The sequence below is a fragment of the Pogona vitticeps genome, chromosome 4 (genome assembly GCF_051106095.1).
Source record: "Pogona vitticeps strain Pit_001003342236 chromosome 4, PviZW2.1, whole genome shotgun sequence".
NCBI classification, from domain to species: domain Eukaryota; kingdom Metazoa; phylum Chordata; class Lepidosauria; order Squamata; family Agamidae; genus Pogona; species Pogona vitticeps.
This window is the reverse complement of record NC_135786.1, coordinates 96590310-96602678: the sequence shown is the minus strand read 5'-3', so window position 1 is coordinate 96602678 and position 12369 is coordinate 96590310. Positions and strand designations below refer to the sequence as shown.

Genomic DNA, 12369 nt, shown 5'->3' with positions numbered 1-12369 from the left:
GCACAACACAACTTGATATATTTGGGGTAAGAAAATACTCATTTTAATTTTATTTGCTGTTTCTCACTGCATACTAAAATAGATATTATGTATATATGGTTGGAATTCTAATTCTCTTTTCCACAAATGCCATTGCCCTGTTGTTGCTGAAACACACCATTGTACAAGCAGGTATTCACCAGTCCTTTGGACAAGTGTAAAATCCATTGGTTTTCATTGGGCAACCTTTGGCTTGTGTTAACTAAAAGGTGTAGATTACATGCAAAAGGCAGAGTTTTGAAAATTAAAGACCTCCCCTCCATCCTGCTGGCCCAAATGGCTTCCCCACATATGAAAGGGATTCCATAGAACTCTCAGGACCTTTGGAGGGGGAGGGGAGGGGAAGTGTTTTATTTCTGAAAAGTTGCTATGGCTGATGACAGCATCCACCTTAGGCAGGACAGCTGTGTGAATAGGATTTCAGCCATTATATAGAACATTAAAGACATTTACCTCTCAGTATTGACTGCTGCCCCCTATATAATCTGCTCTGTCCACCTTGTGCAGAAGACATTTACTAATTACAAAAGAATTAGCTTTCCCACAACAACGTGCTATACAGAGGAGCAGAAAAAAATAATTTATAATGTATACAAATAATCTATTACTATACAAACACACTGTCTGCTATTCGGGCACATATTACATACATACATACATACATACATACATACATACATACATACATACATACATACATACATACATACATACATACATATTGAAAATGTTTTTACCTGCCCATACTGGCTGCCACCACCATATGATCCACTCTGTCCACCCTGTACAGAAAAGAGTTAATTAATTCTTAAATTCCTTAATGTATCTGCACAAAGCTACTTCCTATATCCAGGAATAAAAATACAGTATTAGTATTAATTTTGTTTCCTGCAATCTCTGCATCCTATACCTTACCAAGGCATTTCTTATACATCTTGTACATATTTCAAAAGTTCTTACCTGTCCATAGGGGCGGCCACCGCTGTATGATCCACTCTGCCCACTCTGTACAGAGAAGAATTATTGATTACAAAAGGCTTTTTTTTTTTTTTTTGCACAACACAACTTGATATATTTGGGGAAAGAAAATGTTCATTTTAATTTTATTTGCTGTTTCTCTCTGCATACTAAAATATCAGCTACCAGAGTGCTGGTTGCAATACTGATCACTCCCTGGTGTGTAGTAGAGTAAAACTGCGAACGAAGAGATTGTATCACAAGAAAAAGGAAGGAAGACCACGTATTGACATCAGCAAGACTCGCAATCAAAGAAAAGTGAAGGAATTTGCCCAAGCCCTTGAGGAAATCCTTTCAGGTCCAGCTAATGTAAATGCACCCGAACAATGGGAACATTTCAAGAACGCTGTATATAACACTGCCCTGTCCACCTTTGGCAAGAAGACCAAAAAGATGGCTGACTGGTTCAAATCCCATTCGGAGGATTTGATGCCAACCATTGAGGATAAGAGAAGAGCTCTAGCAGCATACAAAGCCTGTCCTAGTGAGTACAACTTGCAAGCTCTTCGAGCTGCTCGTAGCCAAGTCCAACAGGCTGCCAGGAGATGCTCCAATGATTATTGGCTTCAGCTCTGCTCTCAAATACAGATAGCAGTGGACACAGGTAACATCAAAGGAATGTATGATGGTATCAAGCAGGCCTTATGTCCAATACAGAAGAAATCTGCTCCCTTGAAGTCTGCTACAGGTGTGATCATCCAGGACCGAGCACAGCAGATGGAACGCTGGGTGCAGCACTACTCTGAGCTATATTCCAGAGAGAATGTAGTAACCGAAGAAGCATTAAATAACATTGAGTGCCTGCCTGTCTTGGAAGAGCTGGACAGCGAACCAACCTTAGCAGAAATAAAAGCGGCCTTGGATTCCCTCGCCTCCGGCAAGGCACCTGGAGGGGACAACATCCCTGTTGAAGTGCTGAAATGCTGTAAGGAGATCATCACCACTGAACTGTATGAAGTCTTTTGGAAGGTGGAGTACCACAGGACATGAAGGACGCAAACATCGTTACATTGTATAAGAACAAAGGCGACAGGGGCGACTGCAATAACTACCGTGGCATCTCTCTTCTTAGCATTGTAAGGAAGCTACTTGCCCGTGTTGTCCTGAAGAGGCTCCAGGTTCTTGCAGACAGAGTCTATCCAGAATCACAGTGTGGATTTTGAGCTAATAGATCCACCACTGACATGGTATTCTCCCTCCAACAGTTGCAGTAGAAATGCAGGGAACAACAACAGCCACTCTTAGTGGCCTTCATAGACCTTACAAAAGCATTTGACTTGGTTAGCAGGGATGGCCTTATTAAAATACTTCCCAAGATTGGATGTCCACCTCGTCTCCTTAACATCATCAGGTCCTTCCATGATGGAATGAAAGGCACTGTAGTTTTTGATGGCTCAACATCAGATCCCTTTGACATCCGAAGTGGAGTGAAACAGGGCTGTGTCCTCGCACCAACCCTTTTTGGGATCTTTTTTGCTGTCATGCTGAGGCATGCCTTTGGAACTGCAACAGAAGGTGTCTATCTCCTGACTAGATCAGACGGAAAGCTGTTTAATCTCTCTAGACTGAGAGCAAAGACCAAAGTCCAACTGAAATGCATGCGGGACTTCCTCTTTGCAGATGATGAAGCCATTGTTGCCCACTCTGCTGAAGACCTCCAACAACTCATGAATCGTTTCAGCAAGGCCTGCCAGGACTTTGGACTAACAATCAGCCTGAAGAAAACACAAGTAATGGGCCAGGGCGTGGATTCACCTCCCTCTATTACCATCTCCACACAAGAATTGGAGGTTGTTCATGACTTTGTGTACCTTGGCTCAACGATCTCTGACACTCTCTCTCTAGATGTCGAGCTGGATAAACGCATTGGCAAAGCAGCTACCATGTTCTGAAGACTCACAAAGAGAGTATGGCTCAATAAGAAGCTGACGGCACATACCAAGATCCAGGTCTATAGAGCCTGTGTCCTGAGCACACTCCTGCACTGCAGCGAGTCCTGGACCCTTTGTGCACGGCAGGACAGGAAGCTGAACACCTTCCATATGCGTTGCCTCTGACGGATTTTTGGTATCACCTGGCAGGACAAAGTTCCAAATGGAGTAGTCCTAGAATGAGCTGGAATTTTCAGCATGCATACATTACTGAAACAGCAACGTCTACGTTGGCTTGGGCATGTCGTGAGAATGGCTGATGGTCGGATTCCAAAGGATCTCCTGTATGGAGAATTAGTGCAGGGAAATCGCCCCAGAGGGAGACCACAGCTGCAAGGACATCTGCAAGCAGGATCTGAAGGCCTTAGGAATAGACCTCAACAGATGGGAAACTCTGACATCTGAGCGTTCAGCCTGGAGACAGGCGTTGCATCACGGCCTCTCCCAATTTGAAGAGACCCTTGTCCACCAGGCCGAGGCAAAGAGGCAGTCCCAAAAGCAGCAAAATCAGGGAGCTTGACAGGGGACAGATTGGATTTGTCTTCAGTGTGGAAGAGATTGTCACTCTGTTCCAAGTCCTCCATACAGGGCACAATACCATAGTCTCTCGAGACTGAAGGATACCTACTAAAATAGATATTATGTATATATGGCTGGAATTCTAATTCTCTTTTCCACAGATGCCATGGCCCTGTTGTTGCTGAAACACACCATTGTACAAGCAGGTATTCACTAGTCCTTTGGGCAAGTGTAGAATCCATTGGTTTTCATTGGGCAACCTTTGGCTTGTGTTAACTAAAAGGTGTAGATTACATGCAAAAGGCAGAGTTTTGAAAATTAAAGATATCTCCCCCCCATCCTGCTGGCCCAAATGGCTTCCCCACATATGAAAGGGATCCCATAGAACTCTCGGGACCTTTGGAGGGGGAGGGGAGGGAAAGTGTTTTATTTCTGAAAAGTTGTTATGGCTGATGACGGCATCCACCTTAGGCAGAACAGCTGTGTGAGTAGGATTTCAGCCACTATACAGAACATTAAACACATTTATCTCTCAGTATTGACTGCTGCTCCCTATATAATCTGCTCTGTCTACTTTGTACAGAAGACATTTACTAATTACAAAAGAATTAGCTTTCCCACAACAACTTGCTATACAGAGGAGCTATTGGGGCATATACAGAGGAGCTATTGGGGCATACATACATACATACATACATACATACATACACACACACACACACACACACACACACACACACACACACACACACACACACACACACACACACACACACACACACACACACACACACACACACATACATACATACATACATACATACATACATACATACATACATACATACAGAAAATATTTTTACCTGCCCATACTGGCTGCCACCACCATATGATCCACTCTGTCCACCCTGTACAGAAAAGAGTTAATTAATTCTTAAATTCCTTAATGTATCTGCACAAAGCTACTTCCTATATCCAGCAATAAAAATATTAGTATTAATTTTGTTTCCTACAATCTGTACATGCTATACATTACCAAGGCATTTCTTATACATCTTGTACGTATTTTAAAAGTTCTTACCTGTCCATAGGGGCGGCCACCGCTGTATGATCCACTCTGTCCACTCTGTACAGAAAAGAGTTATTGATTACAAAAGGCTTTTTTTTTTTGCACAACACAACTTGATATATTTGGGGTAAGAAAATACTCATTTTAATTTTATTTGCTGTTTCTCACTGCATACTAAAATAGATATTATGTCTATATGGCTGGAATGCTAATTCTCTTTTCCACAGATGCCATGGCCCTGTTGTTGCTGAAACACCCCATTGTATAAGCAGGTATTCACTAGTCCTTTGGGCAAATGTAAAATCCATTGGTTTTCATTGGGCAACGTCTGGCTTGTGTTAACTACAAGCTGTAGATTACATGCAAAAGGCAGAGTTCTGTGCCTGTACAGTACTTACATATTGCATGAAATTTTAGCCATTATATTAAAGATGATAGTACCTGTCCATATTGGCTGCTCCCACCATAAGATCCACCCTGTACAGAAATATAGTTATTGATTACAAATGAGTTACCTTGATAGATCTGAATTAAGTTACTTTATTTATCGAAGGGCAGTGTTTTCTGCACCCCTCTACTAAATATTTGTCTTAGACATCTGCTAGTTATTAAAGAGTTCTTACCTGCCCATATTGGCTGCTGCTACCATATGATCCACTCTGTACAGGAAAAAAAAAGGATTACCTTAAGACATCTAAACTGAACTACTTTCTCTACTCAAGAGCAGAAACAAACATAAACACTTATGTTCATTCTAATTTTTCTCCCTCTCTATCTTAAAACATGTTACATCTAAGCTCTATATTAAAGAGTTCTTACCTGTCCATATTGGCTGCTGCCACCATATGATCCACTCTGTACAAAATAATTATGAATGAGATGGGTTACTTTAATATATCCGAAGAAAACTACTTTTTATATTGAAGAGCATAAATAAACATACTCTTTTGTAATTCAATTTTTGTATCCCTTTAAAACATGTATTCCATACATACTGTATATTGAAGAGGTCTCACCTGTCCATATTGGCCGCCACCTCCGTATGATCCACTCTATACGGAAAACAATTACCTGGTCTGAGAATTACATCAATAAATCTTAATCTAATCTACCGTAATCTTCATTGACTGGCTGGACAAGATCTAAGAAGTCTCCAGCACAAGGGGAATTGGGGTTTTCTTCTCCATCGCCCCACCCCTGAAAGAGCTTCCCAGTCCTCTAGAGCAGATTTTTAGATTGCCCATGGTGGGGAGGAGTCTGATGGAAAGAACTGGAATCAGAGATTCTAGGGGAAGCTGTGGGACCCAGCAGAAGAAGACCAGGGCCTCTAAGTGGAGAATTCACATCAAATTTCAATTTGTTTTAGTTTATACATCCCTGTGCAAAATAAATATGGGAGATCTTTTCCCCCCCTTTCTCCCACTAAAGTTCGAGAATTCCTCCCTGGTTCCATGGCCTATGAAGGGAGTCAATGGAAGTCACTACTGTCAGTCAGTCTAAGTGGCTTTCTCTACTTATTATTCTAGGCCTCCCCCTGGATACTTGGCCAAAAAGTCTTTCCCTCCCTGGAAAAGGAAGAAAAATGTGTATTGCATACATATAACCTAGACCCTGAATTGGTCTTGAAGCTTGTCCCAGGAGGACTGTGTTTGTGCTCACTGGCGGCAGAGTCATTCTCTTGGTGTGTGTTGTGCTCATAAAAACGTAATTGTGGGATTCAAAACCCATGGCTGCAAGGAGAGACTGGCTGTACCAGTGTCATTGCTGGCTGTGCCATGAAGACAGATGGAGCGGACGCACCCTGTCATCGTTGTGACTGCTGTAGATGTCTGTGGGGAGGCTAGCTCGTTCACGGCCTCCCTTCAGATATGACATCATTTACCAACATAACGCTTCATTGGTGGACACTAAAAGTGTTTCCAGAAATGCTGCAGCTGTTTCTGTTGATTTTAGGTCCCATTTGTATTTCTAAGTGTTTTTCCCCTTCTCTCCTGGACAGAGCACTCTGGATACAGCAGTAGTCCTACCGGCAGAAGGGTGGTGATTAGAGATGAGCACTTTGAATTTGTTTCCCTGGGGAAAGGAATACGAACAGTGTGCTGCGGTGCCCCCCCCTCAGAACAGGCTGGGCCACTTACTGGACTCTATGTGGCCCTTGGCTTCATTGCCATCATTGTTTTGCCAATCACAGAAGGAGCCCAACTGGCCCTTTCCCACCTCCCCGTACAACCGAACACTCATTGGCTGAGCAAGGAGACTCTCCATCCTGCCTCCACGCCACAGTGGTCGGCTGTGTGGGAAGGTGGGGAAGGGCAGGCTGGCCTGCTTCTGCGACTGGTGCTTTGGTAAGTGGCCGGACCATTTCTTGAGGTTGGGATTGGGCCACCTGTGGTGCCATGGTTTGTATTCATTTCCCCAGGGAAACAAATACGAAGTGCCCATCTCTTGTGGTGAAACTCCATTCCTGGCTTATTAAAAAGGAGACCAAAGCTTTGCCTCTTTTTCTATACCGTATTGACTGTAAAGGAGTTCTGGATATCCAGAAATTCTGAATTTTTAAAATTCCAAATTCTAAATCCAAAGGGCTGTAAGTCCAAATTCCAAATCTACTGTATAATAGCATGGTATGCATTACATTCAGTACTAGGAAATAGTTCTTGCCTGGCCATATTGGCTGCTGCTAGAAGAATATTATGTTACTCTAGTTGCATAAAATTCCTTTCTATATTCAGAAGAAACAATATGCATACATTTTTATTTTTTAAAAAATTGTTTCTTTATTTATTATCTCTGTGCATTCTATTTATAAATAAGCCACATACTGTATTAACAAGCTGTATATTGTTTGTTCTTGTTATGTTCCATCACACTGGAACTGAATTAAACTGACCCTAATAGGCTTTCAAGGTAAGTGAGATATTTACGGAGTGGCTTTACTAGTTCCATATCCCAGGGTGTTTTCATGGCTGTGTGAAGATTTGAACTCATGCCTCCTAAGTCCTAGTCTGTCACTTCATCCACTATACAACACTGGGTATCACATAGTACCTATTGCTAGGACATATATTTTGAAAAATGCTTGATGTTTTAAAAAATATTTTACCTGTCCATATTGGCTACTGCTGCCATATGACCCACTTTGTCCACCCTAGAAAGAAAACAAGTATTAGGGGGAGGGAAATTAATTAAAATTGCATTAGTAAATGTTACTACTTAGGTCTTCCTGGAGATCCCAGAGTTAATTGACACCAGAGGGCAGTGTTGTCTAAAATGTCAGAGGCCCCTAAGAAAGAGGTTAACTTGCTTTGAAGACAATTGTGTTGCAGTTAAATCAAATACTAATGCATGATTTGTAATGCACAAATTTCCTCTCCAGAATAGTATGCTTTTTGTAAAGCAGTCTTTGACATAGCATCAGGATATTTTTATTCCACACTGGATGGATCTTAGTTAAATGATTTTGCTTGATAGTTGAGCTAAATTTCTTTGTGTGTGTGTGTCTACTTAGGATTCTTTGGTTTTACTGACTAGACTTACATATTTTATATGAAAAAGCTCAGAGAAGCTTAGTAATCAGACAAATGATAAAGATACATGTACATATGATAACAGGGGAGAAATTGCTGCAAGTTAAAGGTCCATAAGGGATAAATTTTTAAAAATCTGCAAACTGACTTCCAGTTCCACTCACAGAACAGGATCTCCCTTTCTTATCCTCTCCAGCCTTTTGCTCAACCCTCTACAGAAGATTTTGGGGAGGTGCCTGGTGGGCGATGGGAAGAAGAATCCCTCCCACTGTTAGTAGGGATGGGCACATCCTTTCACCCTTGGTTTTAAGAATACAAAAATCCATTGTTCTTTCTGCAAGAAGGACAGCTGCTTCCCTGGTAATTATTTTATTATAAATAATGAATGTGAAGAAGGGTAAGCAAAGCAGCATTTTGTTTTAAAGTACAACTACTTTACCTGGTTACTTCCATAACTTTGCTGAGATGACGATCCACTCTATGAAAGAAATGTAATCAATTTTTAAAAAATTATTTTAGAAATAGGGACTTGTGTCCCTTGAAAGAATACAGGAACAAAAGAGGTGATAATGATTGACTGATTGATTAAAATGTTTATAGCAGGTGCAGGTAATAGTGGACCTACAGGTATTTTTAAGACTGCAACTCCATAATCTCTCACCATTGGCAAGGCTGGGTAAGGTAAGTGATGATGATAGTTATCGGCCAAAAACATCTGGAGGGTCATAGTTGCCTAATTCTGATCTATACCAGTACTGTATTGCCATTAAAAAGTTAAAATCTATGAGCTATCTGCATGCAGTTGTTTAGAAACCAAGAGCACAAATTAAAAACTAAATTAATTTTGTAACATGCTCTAACACTCTATACACTACTGGAGAGCACTGATCATCTCAGCAAATGTCGCCAGGGTGTTTCTATATCCTAAATGTATTGGGTGTTTCTTTAACTAACAGCTAGGGAGCCTCACACCATTGAAAGCAGATGATTTCCAGTCGCACAAGCAATACCTTCATTTGGATTTTAGAATTTGCCTTATGGGCCAGTTTCTTCAATATACTCCTCATGCATGCCTGTGTGGGGCCTCACAATTACAGTGAAAATCTATGTGTGTATCTATAAAAGTCTATTCCAAACTTACCGGCTTACATGAATTGCCTTCATATCTATAGCCCTGAAGGAAAAAAAAAACCAGAATAACTGTTGTTGTTTTGAAAATCAGAAACAAAGTTTACCTCTAGATGACTTTTATTTCCTGCTTTGTTAGTAGTGCTTACCATGGTTAAGAAACCGCTGGTGGAAAATAGCTTGAGGTTCTTCCCCATAATGCAAACCCGTCATATTTTAAATTGTTTGTTTGTTGCATTTGTATACCACATTTCTCCCAGAATTGGGATATGATACAATTTCGGAACTCAGTCTTTACATATGTTAAACTGAACAATTATTTCTGTTATGGTATTGCTACAACTATAGTGTAACTTTATTTGCATACATTAGGGATAATAAAAAGGATTTAATCCCCCCAAATGACAACATATGGTACAATTTTTGCAGTTTTTCCTTGTTATTCATATCAAATTTACTTTATTATGGTCAAAGACCAGCACCCAACATTCTATTGCTAATTTTGTGGAAAAAGCTTCTCACCTGACGACAACCACTGCCACCACCGTATGTAGAGGATCCACTGCTGCCAACTGTAATAGTAACTCCATTGCCGCCACTGGAAGTGGAGGTGCCACTGGTACCAGCTGAAGCAGGGGATCCACTGCCACCAAATATAATCCTTGTTCCACTGCCACCACCTGAAGGAGAGGATCCACTGCTGCCAACTGTAACCTTGGTTCCACTCTGCTAAAACAACAACACAAACAAACAAACAAACATATAAGATGGTCCAGCTAGTCATTTTTGGATCCAAAGAAACCTGTTTCAGGAAAGAAAGAAAGAAAGAAAGAAAGAAAGAAAGAAAGAAAGAAAGAAAGAAAGAAAGAAAGAAAGAAAGAAAGAAAGAAAGAAAGAAAGAAAGAAAGAAAGAAAGAAAGAAAGAAAGAAAGAAAGAAAGAAAGAAAGAAAGAAAAAGAGAAAGAGAGAGAGCTTTGTCTATAAATGTTGAAGTGAAAAGATCCTGGCAGTAGAACTTGCACAAAAAATAGGAGAAAGAGCTTATCCAGACAGGGCAAAAGTGCCACCCCAGTTGGTCACTGCTGGTAATGCTTCATTGCGAGGAGGAGCGGGGCTTACTAGGATTTGCCTACATACCTACTTGTAATTTATATGCTTGTACAAAAGTGTCATCTTCTTTGTAATTATTCAGCCACAAGTTTTTTAACCAATGGTCCATCCATTGCTGGTAAATGGGGGGAAGGAGCACCTACCACAGGGTAACCGGCTGGCGAGTGGTACATTGCTACAGCAGTTGAGAATATGCTCTGGTATGACCTCTTGCATCTCATCGTGAGCCATTCCTTGACTGCTCTACACCTCACTGTTCTGCTGTTTACTTGAAGAGTTCCGGAGTCTGGGCTGTTTAATAGTTAACAGCGGCTGTTCCTTAACTTATCCCATGCCACAACTCTTCCACGCAGAGTAATTGTGACCTCCCCCTTCCTCCACATAGTATTTTCTGGGATATGAGGTTTTGGATTGTTGCTCTTGTTTTATCTTGTTTCTCTTGCTGAATGGAGCTATAAGTGAAATGAACTGAAAACAAAGCATAGAAATTGCTACCATGGTGATTTCCACCCCCCCTCCACCCCCACCCCCGTAACAAACCCTGGAACAACAACCAATTTTTTTTTAAAAAAGAAAAAAGCCATAAAAATCCAAGTCTTCAGTAGATACCAAATAAATAAATAAATAAAAATTAGAAAGATAAGGTTTTCTTACTCCTTTTATCAAGGCAACCATTATGTCATATGAATGGCAGGAAAAACACTGAAACAATTTGTGACAAACTGGGTATTTGTACAGCAGCTAATGTTGTGGCTGGATGAATCTTTTTGACTTTTCAAATATGGAAATTTATAATTCATCAAGACTGGCCCAAGCATTTGGCAGAATGAGGCAGCTACCAGAGGGAGCAGCCCGTTGGAGAGGTCATTAAAAGTTAATCAGTGGTTAGTTGTTTTTTTCTTTACTACTTTTTACAGCCAATAATTGAGATACATCCTTGTGGCATTTTTGTATTATGTACAGAACTTGGTTGGCTTTGAGAATTATGTGCCCTGACTTAGTTGAGTTTTTCCATGCAATAAAATGGCTTTGGACAGCCCAAGAGTTTAAGAAGCATTATCAGCACATGCTGGTTTAGAGTGCCACATTCCAGTTCAACTAGAGGCACCATACACAGCCAACATCTGCAAGTATATCCCTTGGTAGGAGAAAAACCACAAACAGAAAATCAGCATCCTGCATGTGGTTTGTCCCAGTAACCAGGTGCTGGATCTGCACGTGCATAGCTGTCCTCAGAAACCAGTAATCACAGGCCAGAAATAGATGTTATAGATGGCCTGTACTTAGAAACTGACAGCACATTAATGTCGCAGAGAGGTGGTTGAGGTAGTCTCTCCGGGTTTGTGAAAATAAACTCACAAAGAGGCTCCTGCTTAAGTCCTGACGTATGTGTCTTATGTGCTGTCAAATCGAATCCAATAAGGAATAGTTTTAACAGTACCACTGCACAGTGGGTTTCCATGGGCAGAGATTTGAATCTAGGTCTCCTGATACCTAGTTAATCGTCTATCCACTATATCACTCTGGGTGAAGACCAATTCCCAAATAAAGCAACATAATCTTGGAGGTGAGAGAACCTTACGCTGTGATTTTCAGAGGCTCCCACTAGGTAAAAATTTCCCTTTTCCATTCCAGTCCATTTCTGGTCACACTTACACCTACCATGTTTGGGGAAACCAGGGTCTAGATGTACTATACCACCACCCCACTCTCCAGTTTCAATTGTGAACGTATTTGGCACAATGCATACAATTAATGCTTCTTTGTCATATGCATGGGCCAAAGCTTTTAAGGATACTCAGAAGAAACCAGAACATGGCAGGCTGCTGACACAAAATATTCCTTCTCATGCCTGTCCCCCCACCCCCCGCCCGGCCAAGCACTGGGGATAACAGAGAAGGAGCTTTATCATGGATTCCTCCCATATAATCATTCTCACATTGTCAAAAGAACATGCGAAGGGACATATCCTGAAGCAGCTTCCATGTCAATAAAACAACACAAGAATGGGCTCTAAGACATTCTGCTA

At 41.1% G+C, this 12369-nt stretch overlaps 1 protein-coding gene across 1 annotated transcript; it reads right to left on the bottom strand.

Annotated features, from left to right (window-relative positions):
* Window positions 1-23: 23 nt before the first annotated feature.
* LOC140707030 (uncharacterized) lies at window positions 24-10047 on the bottom strand. Its single transcript, XM_078391796.1, has 12 exons — window positions 9753-10047; window positions 9244-9276; window positions 8542-8580; window positions 7679-7723; window positions 5592-5627; window positions 5395-5430; window positions 5199-5234; window positions 5017-5052; window positions 4588-4632; window positions 4370-4414; window positions 1000-1044; window positions 24-821 (listed from the first exon to the last, which is right to left on the bottom strand). Exons 1-12 carry the CDS (start codon window positions 9818-9820, stop codon window positions 773-775), a joined length of 513 nt encoding a protein of 170 aa, XP_078247922.1. The 5' UTR covers window positions 9821-10047; the 3' UTR covers window positions 24-772.
* Between the last annotated feature and the right edge of the window lie 2322 nt (window positions 10048-12369).